The sequence below is a fragment of the Salvelinus namaycush genome, chromosome 27 (assembly GCF_016432855.1).
Source record: "Salvelinus namaycush isolate Seneca chromosome 27, SaNama_1.0, whole genome shotgun sequence".
NCBI lineage: Eukaryota > Metazoa > Chordata > Actinopteri > Salmoniformes > Salmonidae > Salvelinus > Salvelinus namaycush.
In genome coordinates this window covers 9,428,038-9,448,434 of record NC_052333.1, presented here as the reverse complement: position 1 = coordinate 9,448,434, position 20,397 = coordinate 9,428,038, and the positions used below count along the sequence as shown (strand labels likewise).

At 44.0% G+C, this 20,397-nt stretch overlaps 1 protein-coding gene across 1 annotated transcript in view; it reads right to left on the bottom strand.

Annotated features, from left to right (window-relative positions):
* The window catches only part of LOC120022534 (engulfment and cell motility protein 1-like), a 158,459-nt gene that overhangs the window by 89,422 nt on the left and 48,640 nt on the right, over positions 1-20,397 (bottom strand). Inside the window, exons 7-15 of the mRNA XM_038966482.1 lie at positions 19,251-19,286; positions 17,186-17,285; positions 16,779-16,930; positions 16,157-16,235; positions 13,727-13,777; positions 13,384-13,506; positions 12,467-12,595; positions 9,415-9,519; positions 2,050-2,158 (exon numbers count right to left, since the gene is read on the bottom strand). Of these exons, the coding sequence (XP_038822410.1) occupies positions 2,050-2,158; positions 9,415-9,519; positions 12,467-12,595; positions 13,384-13,506; positions 13,727-13,777; positions 16,157-16,235; positions 16,779-16,930; positions 17,186-17,285; positions 19,251-19,286 (884 nt within the window). The remainder of the gene's footprint in view (positions 1-2,049; positions 2,159-9,414; positions 9,520-12,466; positions 12,596-13,383; positions 13,507-13,726; positions 13,778-16,156; positions 16,236-16,778; positions 16,931-17,185; positions 17,286-19,250; positions 19,287-20,397) is intronic.

Here is a 20,397-nt window from a genome sequence, read left to right as displayed (position 1 = left end):
GGATAACTACCTGCCAGCCCCATATACCATCCATCCGCTTAGTGAAGCCATTATACATACGGTACTGTAGTGTACAGTACGCTTGAGGAAGAGAGGATAAGACATCCACAACTGTGAGGTTTTTACACACATATAGCATGTCTGAACACAAACAAAAATGTGACCAACATGAACAAAAACTTTTAGGGCAAAATTATAAATGTAATTTATTCAACAATTATAACACCAGGTGTTTGCCATTGACATCAAATATTTTTTGCTTGGGACACATGCCAAGTAGGCAGTAGGCACAATAATAGGAGAAAGAAAAGTTGTGCGTGTTCCAGACTGTGATAAGAGGGGGGCAGACAAGCCTGTCAGACACAGACCAGTGGAGCGTACCTCCAGACAGATGGAGAGGGGCGGGGGGTCACCCCTAGGGGCTCTGGTGTCACCTAACACACAGGGCCCTCCTCCCCCCTCTGAGCTGTTTCAGCCCCTGTTAACACCTCACACCAGGCTTTGGGCTCAATCTCATTTGAGCTTCATCAAATCAGAAAGCTAACTGAATTCAATGTATGGATTTATTTAAAAAACTCCTCATTGAAGATAAATGGCAGTTTTCAACTCATATGATTGAAAATCAATGAATCAATTGAACACTGCCATTGACTTCTTGAAATGACTGACTTGAAATTGACCCCAACCCTGCTACACTGCTGCATAGTCTACTGCGTCTGCATGACCCCTTCCATGGCCATCAACATTAATGAGTATAAAGGCCATTAAAGTTAGAGTGCAGCGTTACCACAAACTAACCAGAACCATGCATGAGCGTCTAGGTCAAAACTGACATGTGATTTTAATATGGAGAGTCCACAGCTGAATCCCAAAGTAAATCAGAGATAGGATATATGCTTTAAGGTTTGAATTTCAATTCCAGAGGTTTTGGATGACATTGCACACTCAGAGTACAAGTCTTTCCAAACCCTAACTGTCAATCAGTTCAATGCTTCACAGATCCTTACCAAGAGGTGGTCTCTTTTTCTTAACACAGTATCACTTCTAAAATTGAGGTTTATTTTTTTAGGTAGGCTACATTTACAACCTTTCCATCCCACTAAAATGAAGTTAGCAGATAGTACATCATGTAAGGTTGAAGAGGAGGCCTAAGGAGTGGATAAGGGGTGTAGAAGTGTAGGGAGTCTTGTGTAGGGAGTCTTTTTTCTTTTTTCGTGACTGGAACGTGACCCAGCTCTTTTTCCCCTGCGGGAGTGCGAGTCCCAGACGGATTCAGTGTATTAGGAGGGGGAATAGGGCTCACTTGAAGTCTACTCACTTCATCAAGAATTGATGAACTCCAGCACAATTACAAAGTATAATGGGTCCTTTTATCTTCACTGCAGGAGACAGAGTTTACTCTTCTAGTCTGACTGAGACGGTAAAATGCTCTGGAGGGTATTTCCATCCCTCTCTCTGTCTGAATGAATATGGCTGGGCTTAATGTGAAAACAGGCAAAGAAGATGCTTTTAACCCTTGTATATCAAAGTGCCAATTCCAACCCAATCCTCCAATAACAATCAATAGGGTTAAAAGTCAATGGAGAGAGCTGAGTCACACAATCTGCAGTAGTTCAGAGAACATGTGACTGTTGGAGCTACATTTATCAAGCATATGCCAATCAGATTTGGAGATCATGAGGAAAAATGTGGCCACAGAGAAACACTCCAGGTACTGTAGTACTTTTGTGTTTGTTTCCTTGGTGTTTTTTTGGTTGTTTTGAGTGTTTGTATTCAGAGGACCATAGAATGTGACTAACCAAGACAAAAAACATATTCTGTGCATCAACTCGTTCAAATACTTTCATCAGTGCACAGATAACGTTTTCATCGTAGCAACAGAAAACAAACGTTTATTATTGGACAATTTCAGGTAGTCCCTCCACGTTTCGGTCCGTTTGGTTGCCAGTGAATATGACCCTATAAGCACACTATGATCTAATAGCGAGGCAATGATATGACACCAGGCAGGTGTTGAGGGGAGGGTAGTTAATACCAATAAAGACTTACGGAGCTCTCCCACTTTGAGGATTTCACACAGCATCTTGGTCAGCTCGATGCTGCTGCGGCCGAACGGACACTCGTGCTTGTCCTCACGACTGCTGTTCTCCAGAACAATCTGGAACAAGGACAGAAAGTCACTCAGTCTATCGAGCCACCAACGTTTTTGCAAATACTTTTGTCAAGTGTTTAACAGCTACCCAGGCACAGACAGACAGACATAGACAAACATAAAGACATACAGACATGCACACAGAGACAGACAGATCTCAACAAGGGCCTTTAATGAACTGGAACCATGTGACCCTTGACCTATTAATTCAGTGAAACCACACACTGAGGTCATAGTTGACAGATAAATCTCATGGAGAGTCAGAGCGGGATAGAGAAACCAGAGGCAGCAGAAGATCACCAACAGGACAAGGAATTGGGACACAGCTAACTGGATTATCCTATCTCCATGGTACCATCTTAATTCAATCAAAATCAAATCCAATTTTATTTGTCACATGCACCGAAATACAAGATGTGTAGACTAACAGTGAAATGCTTACCAGCCCTTTCCCAACAATGCAGAGTTAAAAAGTAAGAACAATTTGCAAAAAATAAAAAATAGCAACACAAAAATAACGAGGCTATATACAAGGAGTACAGGTACCGAGTCAATGTGCTGGGGTACGAGATAGTTGAGGTGATTGAGATAATATGTACATGTGGGTAGGAGTAAAAGAGACTAGGCAATCAGGATAGTTAATAAATAGAGTAGGAGCAGCGATGAGTGTGAAAGAGTGTGTGTGTGTGTGTGTGTCGGTGTGTCAGTGTAGTATGTGTGAGTGTGTGGGTAGAGTCCAGTGAGTACGCATAGAGCCGGTGTAAAGAAAAATAAATAAATACAAAAGGGGTCAATGCAAATAGTCCGGGTAGCCATTTGATTAACTGTTCAGCAGTCTTCTGGCTTGGTGGTACAAACTGTTCAGGATTATTTTGGTCCCAGACTTGCCGCTCTAGTACCACTGGCCGTGTGGTAGCATCGGAACAGTCTATGATTTGGGTGGCTGGATACTTTGGCCATTTTTAGGGCTTTCCTCTGACACCTCCTGGTATAGGAGTATATTTTGGCCATGGTATATATTTTTTGGTTCCAAGATGGTGTAGCAATCAGACATCTTTGTCTTCGTCTTGTCGTGTCCCGTGTATATATCTTTTTTCTTCGCATATATTAAAAAATATATTTTTCTTAACCTCAACTTCAACATACTCTCCTGCAATCCGCCTCACCCAATGTGGTATGGATCTGCTATTTTCTTTACTTTTGAACCGGAACCCCCAACAGAAGCTAGCTAGCTAACTAGCTGCAAGCTAGTAGTGGGCTAGCCACTGCTAGCGGTCATCAGCTAACCTTTAGCCCGGACAACTCTTGCCAGTCTGCACAGCGCGACTCAAACCAGAGCAAATCAGATTTATTTTACTCCATATCTCCAGATTCCTACCGCAAGCTCTGAACCTTTTCACCTGGATCATCGCAGCTAGCTAGCTGCTATCCGAGTGGCCACTCCTGGCTAACGTCTCTGTCCCGAAGCAAGAACCAATTAGCTTGGAGCTAGCCTTTTATAGGCCCATCTCCCGGCTAGCCGAAGAGGTCCATCAGCCACTCCTTGGGCTACAATACCTATTTTGCCAATTGACCTGGACCCCTTTTACTACCGACACGGAACCCTACCGACCCATCACGACTGGACTACTGACGTAATCTTTCCGAGGGGTTTTTTCAACTGGCTCCTCCATCGCGACGTCCCCTGAAAGCCCATCTGCTATCCTGCTAGCCGCGACCCGCTAGCTGTCTAGAGCATATCGGACTGTTAGCTGAAGAGGCCCATCGGAAAAATTCTTTGGCCACTATACCTATCCTGCCAATTGGCCTGGACCATTTTACCACACGGAGCCCTGCTTATTGCCTTATTTCACTGTAGAGCCTCTAGCCATGCTCAATACGCTTTAGCTAACCCTTTAGTTCCACCTCCCACACATGCGGTGACCTCACCTGGTTTAAATTATGTTTCAAGAGACAATATGTCTCTCATCGTCACTCAATGCACAGGTTTACATCCACTGTATTCACATGCTACCATACCTTTGTCTGTACATTATGCCTTGAATCTATTCTACCGTGCCCAGAAACCTGCTCCTTTTACTCTCTGTTCCGAACGTACTAGACAACCAGTTCTTATAGCCTTTAGCCGTACCCTTATCCTACTCCTCCTCTGTTCCTCTGGTAATGTAGAGGTTAATCCAGGCCCTGCAGTGCCTAGCTCCACTCCCATTCCCCAGGCGCTCTCATTTGTTGACTTCTGTAACCGTAAAAGCTTTGGTTTCATGCATGTTAACATTAGAAGCCTCCTCCCTAAGTTTGTTTTATTCACTGCTTTAGCACACTCTGCCAACCTGGATGTCCTAGCCGTGTCTGAATCCTGGCTTAGGAAAACCACCAAAAACCCTGAAATTTCCATCCCTAACTATAACATTTTCCGACAAGATAGAACTGCCAAAGGGGGCAGAGTTGCAATCTACTGCAGAGACAGCCTGCAGAGTTCTGTCTTAATATCCAGGTCTGTGCCCAAACAATTTGAGCTTCTACTTGTAAAATTCTACCTTTCCAGAAACAAGTCTCTCACCGTTGCCGCTTGCTATAGACCACCTTCTGCTCCCAGCTGTGCCCTGGGCACCATATGTGAATTGATTGCCCCCCATCTATCTTCAGAGCTTGTGCTGTTAGGTGACCTAAACTGGGACATGCTTAACACCCCGGCCATCCTACAATCTAAGCTTGATGCCCTCAATCTCACACAAATGATCAATGAACCTACCAGGTACAACCCCAAATCCGTAAACACGGGCACCCTCATAGAGATCATCCTAACCAACCTGCCCTCCAAATACACCTCTGCTGTCTTCAATCAGGATCTCAGCGATCACTGCCTCATTGCCTGCGTCCATAATGGGTCTGCGGTCAAACAACCACCCCTCATCACTGTCAAACACTCCCTAAAACACTTCAGCGAGTGTTTCTAAACGACCTGGAAGGATATTGACCTCATTCCGTCAGTAGAGGATGCCTGGTTATTCTTTAAAAGTGATTTCCTCACCATCTTAAATAAGCATGCCCCATTCAAAAAATTTAGAACCAGGAACAGATATAGCCCTTGCTTCACTCCAGACCTGACTGCCCTTGACCAGCACAAAAACATCCTGTGGCATACTGCATTAGCATAGAATAGCCCCTGCGATATGCAACTTTACAGGGAAGTTATGAACCAATATACACAGGCAGTTTGCTTTCCTAACAGAAATTTGCATCCTGTAGCACAAACTCCAAAATGTTCTGGGACACTGTGAAGTCCATGGAGAATAAGAGTACCTCCTCCCAGTTGCCCACTGCACTGAGGCTAGGAAACACTGTCACCATCGATAAATCCAGGAAAATTGAGAATTTCAATAAGCATTTTTTTACGGCTGGCCATGCTTTCCACCTGGCTACCCCTACCCCGGTCAACAGCCCTGCACCCCCCACAGCAACTTGCCCAAGCCTCCCCCATTTCTCCTTCACCCAAATCCAGATATCTGATGTTCTGAAAGAGCTGCAAAATCTGGACCCCTACAAATCAGCCGGGCTAGACAACCTGGACCCTTACTAGCCTGTTCAACCTCTCGTATAGTCTGACATCCCCAAAGATTGGAAAGCTGCTGCGATCATCCCCCTCTTCAAAGGGGGAGACACTCTAGGCCCAAACTGCTACAGACCTAGAGTGAGGGAAAAAAGTATTTGATCCCCTGCTGATTTTGTACGTTTGCCCACTGACAAAGAAATTATCAGTCTATAATTTTAATGGTAGGTTTATTTGAACAGTGAGAGACAGAATAACAACAAAAAAATCCAGAAAAACGCATGTCAAAAATGTTATTAATTGATTTGCATTTTAATGAGGGAAATACATATTTGACCCCCTCTCAAATCAGAAAGATTTCTGGCTCCCAGGTGTCTTTTATACAGGTAACGAGCTGGGATTAGGAGCACACTCTTAAAGGGAGTGCTCCTAATCTCAGTTTGTTACCTGTATAAAAGACACCTGTCCACAGAAGCAATCAATCAATCAGATTCCAAACTCTCCACCATGGCCAAGACCAAAGAGCTCTCCAAGGATGTCAGGGACAAGATTGTAGACCTACACAAGGCTGGAATGGGCTACAAGACCATCGCCAAGCAGCTTGGTGAGAAGGTAACAACAGTTGGTGCGATTATTCGCAAATAGAAGAAACACAAAAGAACTGTCAATCTCCCTCGGTCTGGGGCTCCATGCAAGATCTCACCTCGTGGAGTTGCAATGATCATGAGAACGGTGAGGAATCAGCTCAGAACTACACAGGAGGAACTTGTCAATGATCTCAAGGCAGCTGGGACCATAGTCACCAAGAAAACAATTGGTAACACACTACGCCGTGAAGGACTGAAATCCTGCAGCGCCCGCAAGGTCCCCCTGCTCAAGAAAGCACATATACATGCCCATCTGAAGTTTGCCAATGAGCATCTGAATGATTCAGAGGACAACTGGGTGAAAGTGTTGTGGTCAGATGAGACCAAAATGGAGCTCTTTGGCATCAACTCAACTCGCCATGTTTGGAGGAGGAGGAATGCTGCCTATGACCCCCAAGAACACCATCCCCACCGTCAAACATGGAGGTGGAAACATTATGCTTTGGGGGTGTTTTTCTGCTAAGGGGACAGGACAACTTCACCGCATCAAAGGGACGATGGACGGGGCCATGTACCGTCAAATCTTGGGTGAGAACCTCCTTCCCTCAGCCAGGGCATTGAAAATGGGTCGGGGATGGGTATTCCAGCATGACAATGACCCAACACACACGGCCAAGGCAACAAAGGAATGGCTCAAGAAGAAGCACATTAAGGTCCTGGAGTGGCCTAGCCAGTCTCCAGACCTTAATCCCATAGAAAATCTGTGGAGGGAGCTGAAGGTTCGAGTTGCCAAACGTCAGCCTCGAAACCTTAATGACTTGGAGAAGATCTGCAAAGAGGAGTGGGACAAAATCCCTCCTGAGATGTGTGCAAACCTGGTGGCCAACTACAAGAAACGTCTGACCTCTGTGATTGCCAACAAGGGTTTTGCAACCAAGTACTATGTACTACTATGTACTATGTACATGTTTTGCAGAGGGGTCAAATACTTATTTCCCTCAGTAAAATGCAAATCAATTTATAAAATTTTTGAAATGCGTTTTTCTGGATTTTTTTGTTGTTATTCTGTCTCACTGTTCAAATAAACCTACCATTAAAATTATAGACTGATAATTTCTTTGTCGGTGGGCAAATGTACAAAGTCAGCAGGGGATCAAATACTTTTTTCTCTCACTGTATATATATATCCTACCCTGCCTTTCTAAGGTCTTCGAAAGTCAAGTTAACAAACAGATCACCGACCATTTCGAATCCCACCGTACTTTCTCCGCTATGCAATCTGGTTTCAGAGCTGGTCATGAGAGCTGCTCATAACCGCCATCAATAAGAGACAGTACTGTGCAGCCATATTCATCGACCTGGCCAAGGCTTTCGACTCTGTCAATCACCACATTCTTATCGGCAGACTCAACAGCTTTGGTTTCTCAAATGACTGCCTCGCCTGGTTCACCAACTACTTCTCAGACAGAGTTCAGTGTGTCAAATTGTAGGGCCTGTTGTCCAGACCTCTGGCAGTCTCTATGGGTGTGCCACAGGGTTCAATCCTCGGGCTGACTCTTTTCTCTGTATACATCAATGATGTCACTCTTGCTGCTGGTGATTCTCTGATCCTCCTCTACGCAGACGACACCATTCTGTATACTTCTGGCCCTTCTTTGGAAACTGTGTTAACTAACCTCCAGATGAGCTTCAATGCCATACAACTCTCCTTCCGCGGCCTCCAACTGCTCTTAAATGCAAGTAAAACTAAATGCATGCTCTTCAACTGATCGCTGCCCACACCTGCCCGCCCGTCCAGCATCACTACTCTGGACGGTTCTGACTTAGAATATGTGGACAACTACAAATACCTAGGTGTCTGGTTAGACTGTAAACTCTCCTTCCAGACTCACATTAAGCATCTCCAATCCAAAATTAAATCTAGAATTGGCTTCCTATTTCGCAACAAAGCATCCGTCACTCATGCTGCCAAACATAACCTCGTAAAACGGACTATTTACAGGGCCGTACACACTACCCTCTGTAGCGCCTTACGGTCAGATGCCAAGCAGTTGCCATACCAGGCGGTGATGCAGCCAGTCAAGATGCTCTCAGTGGTGCAGCTGCCAAACTTTGAGGATTTGAGGGCCCATGCCAAATCTTTTCAGCCTCCTGAGGTGGAAGAGGCATTGTTGTGCCCTCTTCATGACTGTGCTGGTGTGTTTGGACAATGGTAGATATTTAGTGATGTCGACACAGAGAAACTTTAAGCTCTTGACCCGCTCCACTTCAGCCCCATCCAGAGGTCAGACTAAGGACAGCAGCTATTGTAGGTTATTACAGTATCAGTCATTATACTGCATGTTATCTACCTCCAATGTCAAATCTCAAAGACATTCCAATCTCAATGTGACATTGATTTGATTAAAAGATGTCTTTCCTTCTAAGTAAACATTACCATTGCGAAAGCCTCTCTTATACATTTTAACCTTGTTGAACCTTAAACGGTCCACTTGCACATGGCGTGGTTAATTCATAAATCAATTCCCCATGTAAAAAAACTCACTCCAATTATAACGTTGCCGCAGCGACAAGCCTACACCGGAAACCATTAGCATCCTTATCATCGTCGTGGTGACAGTTTAATTTGGGAAATTGGTGGTTGTTTTGTTACAGCAGCGGGCAAAGGAGAGGGACGGGCTGGCCTGTGTATGCATGTGTGGCGTGTGTGCGTTAGGTTTAATATTAGATGGACACTACGCCACCATCGCCACCCTTTTAATTCCCCATTTATTTTCACAGGCCATTCACTGCCCTTCTACAAGGACGCACGCAGGCAGGCACACACACAAATAATCACTCATAGGCATGGGATGCCCACTAACCAAACCAATGCCACCTGCCCACAGTTTAGGCTGAGTTAAATTAATTCAGGATTAATACATAAACTTGATTTGATTAAGTATAAATGTATTTTCTTTGTCACTGGAACTAGGAAACGGACAAAAACAATTGGGCAGGATTCTTTTCTGTGTGTGTGTGTGTGTGTGTGTGTGTGCGTGCGTGCGTGCGTGCGTGCGTGCGTGCGTGCGTGCGTGCGTGCGTGCGTGCGTGCGTGCGTGCGTGTGTGTGTGAGAGCTACTAACCCTGATGTAGGCATCCTGGTGGTGTCTGGCGAAGTACAGCATGTTATCCAGAGCCAGCATCCCAGGAGGAATCTGAGTGAAGTCCATAGCAGGGTTCACATGGTTCTGATGAGAGAGAGAGCGAGAGAGCGAGAGCGAGAGCGACAGGGAGGCAGAGAGAGAAAGAGCGAGAGCACGAGAGAGAGCACAAGAGAGAGCGAGAGATCAAGAGAGTGAGAGCAAGGAGGTAAGTCAGACAAACATGTTTGAACAAAACAAGAATGAGTCAGAACACTAAATAAGACAAGGTTGATTGGTAAACTATCTCCATTAGCACTGTACCATGTCTGAGAATGAAGGAGAGGAGATAGAATGAGAGGGGAAAGAAAGAAGAGAGAGACAGAGAGAGACATGGAGGGGGTCGCAGAGATCCAGCTATGTAATTGTTCCTGACCGCCATCAGCTTCACAGACAGAATGGAAGAACCACACCCTTTTACATAACCTTCATCACATTTGAAGCAAAAGTCCAACTAAACCCACTTTCTCTTGAAGATCCACAGGCCAGATCTACCTAGGGGACTAATACACTCTCTCAGACTACTGCACTCTAAATACAGCACTAGATCAACGTTACCAGACAATCCCCTTAAAACTGTGTGTGAAAACGTGCCCACGTTTGTGTGTGCGCGCGCGCGCATGCTTTCATGTGTTCGTGCTTGCATGTGCGCAAGTGTGTGTGTACAAGCATGTAAAATAAGGAGAGATCTTTTCGGGGGTTTTCCGAACCACTGGAGGAAATGAAGTCAGGCCTTATCTTAGGGCAGCACACTGGGGTCTTAGCGAGCCGCAGAGCCCCTAACGGCTCAGGGACTTAGAGAGGAAATGAAGGGCTTAGTTCCCCCTCACCATGGATACGACAGCAATATGCTACAGCTCAGAAACTACACACCCAGAGAGAGGGGAGGTAGAGAGATAGAAGAAAGAGAGAGGGGGGAGAGAAACCTTCCCTCCCCCTCAGGTATTATGCCACTGTGTCAAGTAATTATCTTTTTGTTTTCTCGTGATTTGGTTGGCTCTAATTGTGTTGCTGTCCTGGGGCTCTGTGGGGTCTGTTTGTGTTTGTGAGCAGATCCCCAGGACCAGCTTGCTTAGGGGACTCTTATCCAGGTTCATCGCTCTGTAGGTGATGGAAGGTTTGGGAATCACTTCCTTTTAGGTGGTTGTAGAATTTAACGTCTATTTTACGTCTATTTTCTAATTAGCTGGTATCGGCCTAATTCTCTCTCGCATATATAGACATCAAGCACTCTACAATATGGAGTCCACAGTACCTCCTCCCTCCTCTCAGACACAGATGGAGCACAGAGTGCATCATGTCATCTTCTAAACCAATTAACAACAGTCCCCGGGGGCATAGCTGTAGTCTTCTGGTGTGTGTGTGTGTGTACTGTTTGACGTGGCTGTGGTCCTGTGAAGCTTTAGAGCCAGAAGGTTTGCGTGTTCCTGAGGAATGTGAGTTTCTGCATAGTTGTGTTATCACGTCAGACACACAGGGCTGGATTCAGCTGCCATGTCATCCCCTTATCTGACAGTGTCCCAAGTCCTCTTTCTACTAGTGTAGGGAAAGAGCTCCACTACTGAGGAACATGTCTTGCCTATGGGTCTGCTGTACCGAGACCAAAACTAATCTAGTTAGTCCAACAGCTGAAGTTTGGGGATGCAGAGTGTCATGACTGTCCTGTGAGGATCACAATGGGTCAGATAAGCTTGGCAATGGCTAACAATACCCAGACCCTCTCCCACCCGCAAAGGGGTGGAGGAGTGAACTGTGGGGGTTTTGACACCTGCACACCCGGTCGTTAATTTAAGAAGGAGAGAACTCTCTCTCTACCCTTTAGTATCAACCAAATGAATGCCTTTGTCTAGAGACTTTTGCCCGCCCAAAACTCTAAACGTCCAAAAAGTTAATATTGGAACAATATTTTTAACAGAAGAACGTGGGGAATGGTCAGTGGGTAGATGTAGAAAACGTCATATTGTTTGTTATTAAAAACTGTATGGACCAAATAGTGTAACTTGGAAAGGATAATCCCTGTATCTGTCAAGCTTTCATTCAATATTTGTGAAGATAGAAATTTGATTTTAGTTTTCTAATAAGATACTTGTTTTTGAGAATACTTTGCACAGTAACTAGCCACGCCCCGAGTGAGGTCAGAAGAGTGTGTCAGTGTGATGGAACCGCCGTTTTCGACCAGAGTGCTTAAAAGGACTGGCTAAGAATGACCATATCAGACCAGAACATTGCCTGGTTGCTGCTTTGCATGTAAAGTGGTCAGAATCCTGAATAATCAACACGAGGTATAGGCTAGAAGCTCACTTCCTAGACAAATCACTGGTATCTGCCAGATATCGAGAAAAGCGAACATACTACACTGCAAACCAGCCCATCCTGCTACGAGTCTCAAATCACTGTATGCTCCTAGTCTCATCCCAGAGGGAAACCGTCGACACGGCTGCTTAACCATCATCCTATGAGCATCATCAAGAGTGAAGAGATGTAAGAAGATCGAAAAGGGGGGGGATACCCCCTTTTGGACACCAAGAGCCTTACAAACGTGCCACTGAAAGGCCAAACCAACATTCTTCAGGAGGGCTAGCTCCGACAGAGAAACGGTGAGCGGCAATCGACACGTAAATACATTCATGATTTCTTATTCCAAACGGGTGACTGTTCATGTGCAAGGTATATGATTAATGTGAGGACAGTCCTAGAATGTATCTCTCTCTCCTCCCTGCCCCTCTTCATTCGTTGTGTATAAGCCACCATATTTTGTCAGTCCACTAGGGACCTTTGTCTCATGTAAGTGTGTGTGCGTATTCTGTGTTATTATTTAGTTAAACTAGTAAATAAATGATTAAACCAAGTTGTGTAGCACTGAATAATGAGCAAGGCTGGGGTTTCTGCAGATCCAAGAAGGTTACGACCGTTGAGAATGACATGACAAGATGAACCCTAGTTTCTTGAAGCCCAGTCGCGGTTGTGTGTGTGCGTGCGTGTGTGTATAACTTACAATGAAACCTAGTTTCTTGTAGTCCCGGGTGTACATGGACTTCCTCTTCTCGATGCTGCCACTGTTGTTCGGCTCACACTCCACGTCAAACGCAATCCTGCGCAGCTCAAAGATGATGTCTCTTTGGGCCTAGGCAGATAGAAGAGGACAAAAACATTAAGACATACACTGAGTATACAAAACATTAACAACTCTTTCCATGACAGACTGACCAGGTGAAATCTATGATCCCTTATTGATGTCACTTGTTAAATCCACTTCAAATCAATGTAGAGGAAGGGGAAGAGACAGGTTAAAGAAGGATTTTTAGCCTGGAGACAATTGGGACATGGATTGTGTATGTGTGCCATTCAGAGGGTGAATGAGCAAGACAAAATACTTAAGTGCCTTTGAACAGGGTATGGTAGTAGGTGCCAGACGCACCGGTTTGTGTCAAGAATTGCAACGCTGCTGGGTTTTTCACACTCAACAATTTCCCATGTGTATTAAGAATGGTCCACCACCCAAAGAACATCCTGTCAACTTGAGACAACTGTGGGAAGTATTGCAGTCAACATGGGCCAGCATCCCTGTGGAACCCTTCAACACCTTGTAGAGTCCATACCCCGACGCATTGAGGCTGTTCTCAATATGAGGAAGGTGTTCCTAATGTTCGATATACATCAAAATTGGCAAATCATTACATGACATAGGCATTATTCCAAGGTAACTATCCTTACATAGTACTTCCACATTTCACTGATAATTCTCAGGTAGAGAGTGCACGTGCTCTCTTATACTCTTGGGAAAACCTATAAAAGGGTGCTTGGAACAAAAAAATGTATTCATTTGTTGATATTTCACTGGTAAATACTATTTGATAAGGCCTATGTGGCCAACAGCTCTCGAGGGACATCGAGTTGAGAGGCCTACTGTACCTGGTCCTGAGGGTCCATCTTGGTCATCATGCGGTCCTCTAAGAGGTTGAAGGTCAGAACCTGCAGCACGTACAGCTGGTGGGCCATCTCATCATTGATTGGCTTAGGGCTCCGGATCACGTTCTAGAGGAGAGAGGGAGAAGAAGAAAGAGGAAAGTAAATAAACAGGGATATAGAGAGTGAAGAGAGAAAGAGGGAGAGAGATGGGGCGAGAAAAGGGAGAGGGGGCAAGAAAAGGGAGAGAACGAGAAGGAGCAACAGAGAGACAAGAGAGAGAGACAGAGTGAGAAACAAGTGATGCAGAGGAGAGGTACAGATGGAGGGGATTACTGGAAACACTTACACTTAGTATGATGGAACGCAGCTGCTTCTGGGCTAGAATGTGGGCCATCTCCTACACAGACAGAGACAGACAGAGAAACGGACAGAGAGGGGGGAAAAAAGGGGGAAAGAGAGAGAAAGGAAGAGAAAAAGAGAAAAGAAGAGCAAGAAAGAAAGGGAGAGAAAGGAGAGAGAACAGGATAAGTAAAAAGAGAGAGAATGACAGAAAGGAAGAGAGAATGTGAGAGAGGGAGAGAGAGAGAGGGAGAAAGTGAGCACACAGTTACATTATGATGTACATACCCTTACACAGAAAACAAATTGTTCTTTCAGGAAGCTCTATATCAGAATAAAAGTGGATTATGTGCCCAAAATATCAATGTTCTCCGCTGAGACACCATGAACTTCTCGAGACTATAAAGTGTCTCTGAGTCTACGCTGGATGAGCTAGACTTCACAGCCAGGTGGTGGTTGATATAAGGCCGGGCCATTTTAATGACACACTTAATCTGCTAGAGAGGCTACAGAAGGTCGCTAATCAAAGTACACTTACTGTCAGAGGACAATCAAGGATGTTCACACTGCTCTCATCAAACTACCATTACGAGTGCAGTGAGGAAAGAAGAGTCAGAGGCAAAAAAGAAGAGGGTGATTCAAGACAGAAAAGAGGCAGGAAGGTATATTTCAGTTAGTGGTGCAGGCAGCAACTCTTGTAACAAGGCAGACTGTCAGCAAAATTAAGAGACTTGACACTTAAAAACACTAAGCCAAACCGTTCCCATTAACTTGTGGCCAACTGCTGTTTAAGTCTCTCACCCTGCTCGTGAAATGATGCTCTAGTCTAGCATATGCTGACCTTCCTCTATAGCTTACAACACAGACAGGTAATGTATGTAGTAGACAGTCTAAAACAGGGTCAAACTCATTCCATTCAGAGTGGCTGCAATTTAGTTTTTTCCTTTCAATTAAGACAACCAGGTGAGGGGAGTTCCTTACTAATTAGAGACCATTATTTAATCAAGTACAAAGGAGGAGCGAAAACCCGCAGACACAAGCGGCCCTCCGTGGAATGAGTTTGACACTTAGTCTAAAAAGGTATACTGCTGGAGTGGTTTACACCTGCAACAATACACCTCAACGTCTACTTCCTTAGTAACACTTTATGATCGTATTGATGAATAACCCTTTATAAATGCTTACAAATGTTTAGAAATGATTGTAAATGTTTGGAAATCGTATAAATGATAATACCTTGTAAGACTTACAATGCTGATACATGTTTCTAAATGAAATAGTATTTATTAGTGTATGAATCACTTACAAATGCATATTCATTAGTTGTTAGAGTTACCACTTCCTTCAGTAGTCTATAGCTGCAACAAAGGCGCACCATTGCTCAATACACGTCAACACTTTTTTGTGGAAAAATATTAAATGATAAAATGTTAAATTAAAGTGAGCATGGATCATTTTTTATCTTCCACCTAATGTGCTGCAAAGGAAGGGAGATGAGTGTGTATCAGGCATCTTTAACACCGTTCCACTCTATTGGGTGGACCCATTTCTGATGACAGCTAGGCTTTGTCTGATTGGCTCAGAGCCCAGTGTGTAATAGGCAAGCCCACGGAGCAGAACGGTGGGTGATGTCATCAGAGATGAGAGAGTGTGTGATCCTAGTCCCTTCATAGCACACAACTTTCTACCAGGGCCCATAGGGCTTTGGTCAAAAGTAGTGTACTACATAGGGAATAGGGTGCCATTTGGGACCCAGATAGAGAGGGCAGGGGTCCTGCTTGGCTAGGCAGTGTTATGATGCTCATCGATATTCAGGAGAGAAGTATAGGGGGACAGTGATCGCCCCATACGGAGACGTATTACTGCACCGTTTAAGGCAAGGACGACAGAGGCACACAAGGATACGAACAGACAGGGACACACCACACGTGACACTAGAATGAACAAAAACATGCAAACACAAACATAAGACTATAATGTACATACACCCACAGTCTTGTACAACTAACCTTGTGGGGACACACAATTCAGTTCCATTCAAAATATTATTTTCCCTAACCTTAACCCTAACTTCTAACTGGAATCCTAAACCTAATTCTAACCCCAACACCAATTCTAACCTTAACCCTCCTCCATGCTTCACGGTGGAAACCACACATGCAGAGGTCATCCACACATGCAGAGGACATCCACATACAGAGGACCTCCATCTTCACTATTATTCTACAATGTGGAAAAAAGTCAAACTAAAAGAAAAATCCCTGAATGACTAGGTGTGTCCAAACGTTTGACTGCTACTGTATGTATGTATGTATGTATGTATGTATGTATGTATGTATGTATGTATGTATGTATGTATGTATAGATATACTGTACGTATAGATATAGAGATAGATAGATATAGATATTTCTATCTATCTGAGTGTGTGTCACCTACCTGTCTCTTGTCTTCTGGGGCCTTGAGGAACAAGGCGTTAATCACAGCGATGGTGTATGTCTGAATGTCCTGATCAGTCCTGTCATTAGATGGATAACACAGAACCATGCTGTTCAGAACCAATCACACACTACAGGTACAGGGATACTGTTGGATGCTTCCCAAAATGGCACCCTATTCCCTACATAGTGCACTACTTTTGACCAGTGTTCCATAGGCCCTGGTCAAAAGTAGTCCACTATATAGGGAATAGGGTGCCACTTGGGACACATCCATTGTATTTATCTGCCATGTTTCTCAAATGGGTTACTTTACTTCCCTGGTCTTTCTCTTTCTGTTAAATCTAGGACCAAGGGCCGTTTGTATCAAGCGTCTAAGAGTAGGAGTGCTGATCTAGGATCAGTCTTGCCTTTTAAATCATAAGGTAAAATGTTATATGGACATGTGGGGACCTGATACTAGTTCAGCACTCCTACTCTGAGACACTTGATAAGGCCACAAATGTATTTAGTAAAATCTTGCTCTCGGTTAGTGTTTTACGGTAATCTGATCCTAGATCTGCAGTTAGGGACAACGTATATCTGTGGTATATAACATAGATGACTGTGCGGCTCTCGCTCACCCCTGCAGATGGGGTATAAGCTGTCCGATTGTGATCTCTTGCGCCACCTTCTGGTAGAGGTCCTGACTGTTGAGCACCATGGACTCCAGGATGGCCAGAGACCGCTGCAGCACAGCCATGTCCATGGCTGACTTGTTCACGTAACCTGCAATCTGCGACAGATAGGAGGGGTGGTTTAACTGAATTCAAGACAGACATCCTGAATAAAACCATTGGTATTATTATGCAGAGGTTATGGGAGCTCTACCTCTTATATATTTATAGAACGTTTACAAACACAATACAACATCCTCCTTGTAGCCGCAATGTCTAAACCATCTATTAGATGGACAGTTTTCATGGACATGTTAAAAAAAACTGTTAAACCAGTTTACAATGTTATAAACAGTTTGTGAGCAGACGGGCACCTTCTTGATGAAGGCAACAGAGAAGGTATCCCAGGAGACGATGCCGTGGTCCATGAGCTCCACGAACGCTGTCAGCGTGAACGACAATAAGTCGCCAAAACTGGAACACAACAACAACAGCCAATAGAAACATCTCTGCCACTGTCACCGACACACACGTACAGCGGCATGGCGCAAAGCAGCCAAAAGTCTTGGTCTCAGGGAGAGGAGAGAGAAGCCACAGCCAGGTATGCTGAAGGCACAGAAAGGTGAGGAGCGGGACTGCGGTCCCTGATGGGGCAGACAGATGACTCAGTCCTTCAGGAACAACAGGAGGTGCCAGAGAGCCAGTAAGAGCCAGAAAGCACAAGGCAGCAGAGCCACAGAGCACTCATTCATTAATCATTCTCATGCAATTACATTGAAGTTAGTAGAGACGAGTCAACATCACCATAGGGCCGAGCGAGGCTACTTCCTGGAAGATAATTATCCAATGATCTGAATACGTGTTTCAAATCTATTATGTTCAATCCCTCCGATAGAAGTTCACAGGAATATGATTCGCCTACATAAATCGCACAGAAATATACAAATGACAGGAAGACTATGTCAAATAAATGCAGTTTTTTTTTACATTTTCTGAATTATGTAACTGTGTTACAGTCATGTCATAAACCTGAAATATAACTCAGTGACCTACGCCTCTTGATATGATGTGGGAAATATTTGTAAATACTGCTCCCTGCAGTCCGATTTTATTAGTGCTTCGTAATTTAATAAAGTTGGCCAATAGTCTCCAACGCATGACTAGAAAGTAATCTACAAAATTTAAAGAAAACTAAACATGTCATATGTACAAACACATTTAATCAACACATACAATTACATTGTGTTTTACTTAGGCATAAAAAAATCTACTGAAATATGTAAACCCATTCTAACATAAATATTTGGTTAATAAGACACTGGCAGGACCAGGCGCCTCACAGGCTTGGCAACAGAGGGAAAACTAATTAACAAATTGGGTTAATAACAGAACAGGCAAGATCATGGCCCACATCTCAGACACACCCATTAGTAATAAATCATTAGTAGTACCCAGTCCACAGTTAGACTGGGGTGAGTAAGCATTTTCACATGACAGTGGGCAGTTACGTGATGTGTGAAATTGTCATGTTAATATAATGACATGATTCTACTAAAATGACAATTCTCGAACACTATAGACCTGTTCACTCTAAAGAAGTTAAAGATGCCAGAATGACATGCTGACAAGACTTCAGAGTGTTGCCTAACAGAATGATGTCTCTACAGGGTGAGTATGTATGGCGTTGAGGACAGTGAACTCCAGAATATTCATGTAAAGGACGGCCGTGAGACATCAATGACCACCCACCACCACCCACCACCACCCAACATTAAAAGTTCCCAACACCCGGGGGTGTATTAATTAGTGCAAAACGTAGCCCCCCAAAAAAAACGTTTTGCAATTAAAACTAGTGTTTTTAAAATCGGACAAGTTCAGGTAGGTACCTCCATGTTTCAGCCCGTTTAGTTTCTGTTTGGTTACTAGTGAATACACCCCTGAACACCATTGTTATAAGTTTAGGAGGAGCACCAAGAATCCAAGAAGAAGAATCTCTGAATTTGGACTGTGGGTTTCTTTATGGATCGTTGTCATGGTGCTCTTAAAAAACAACATCCCACGTGAAACAAGAGACTGTAGCTTTAGTTCCCTTTGAACCTCAAATTGCCCAAAACCACAATAAGAGAAGAAAGATGTTTCAGTTACATGGAACACAGAATATGCGTTCCAAATGGCACACTATTCACTAAAAGTAGTGCAGTATATCGGGAACAAGGTGCCATTTGGAACATAGCCAGAGATAAACAAAATAAACAAGTTTGATTTGAAGATGAAAGCCAGCTATGGCGACGGCAGCCATGTTGTTTCCCATTAGTTTAATAGAAGCACCAGGGCCTGAGTTTTGATCATGCAGACTCAGTTCCCGGGTAGATTAGAGGGAAGAGTACAAAGCCAGCCAGGGTATCTGACTGGGGAGGGGAAGGGAAAGGGAGGGCTTACCATGGCTTCATAATCTTCTGTAGTTTCTGATAGCGTCTGCAAAGATTTAAGAAACTTTGGTGTCAGGGGAGAACACAATGACCACGGAAGAAGGAGCTCAAGTCATAGTGGAGAGAGGTTACAGTTCGACAAAAGAACACATTGCCCAGGTGTGTATGTGTGTGAGTGTGTGTGAGTTAGACAATAGAACACATTGCCCAGGTGTGTGTGTGTGTGTGTGTGTGTGTGTGTGTGTGTGTGTGTGTGTGAGTTAGACAATAGAACACATTACCCAGGTGTGTGTGTGTGTGTGTGTGTGTGTGTGTGTGTGTGTGTGTGTGTGTGTGTGTGTGTGTGTGTGTGTGTGTGTGTGTGTGTGTGTGTGTGTGTGAGTTAGACAATAGAACACATTACCCAGGTGGGTGTGATCTGTCACTGTAGCTTTTTTTTAATGATAAGATCAGATCCAGGGGGTGTATCAAGCATCTCAGAGTAGGAGGGCTGATTTCTGATCAGTTTAGACTTTTAGATCACAACGAATAAGGTCACATGGACAAATAAGACCTGATCCTACAGTAGCAGTCAAAGGTTTGGACACACCTACTCATTCAAGGGTTTTTCTTAATTTGTACTATTTTCTACATTGTAGAATAATAGTGAAGACATCAAAACTATGAAATAACACATATGGAATCATGTAGTAACCAAAAAAAGTATTAAACAAATCTAAATATATTTTATATCTGAGATTCTTCAAAATAGCCACCCTTTGCCTTGATGACAGCTTTGCACGCGCTTGGCATTCTCTCAACCAGCTTCATGAGGTAGTCACCTGGAATGCATTTCAATTAACATGTGTGCCTTGTTAAAAGTTAATTTGTGGAACTTCTTTCCTTCTAAATGTCCTTCTTTTGACTGGTACTGTATATCAGCAGTCACACTGAGATGCTCCATACATACAGAGGACAGACAGAGCCTGGATCAGAGCCTGGATCAGAGGCTGGATCAGAGGCTAACAAAAGGACAGGATGAACATGGACAGGACTTGAACAGAGTTCCACAGTGACAACTGAAATGTAGATCACAACACAAGGCTGACCTGCTACAGTAACGTGATACAATACAGGGGACAACACAAACCACTTGGTCAAACAGAATAACATAGACA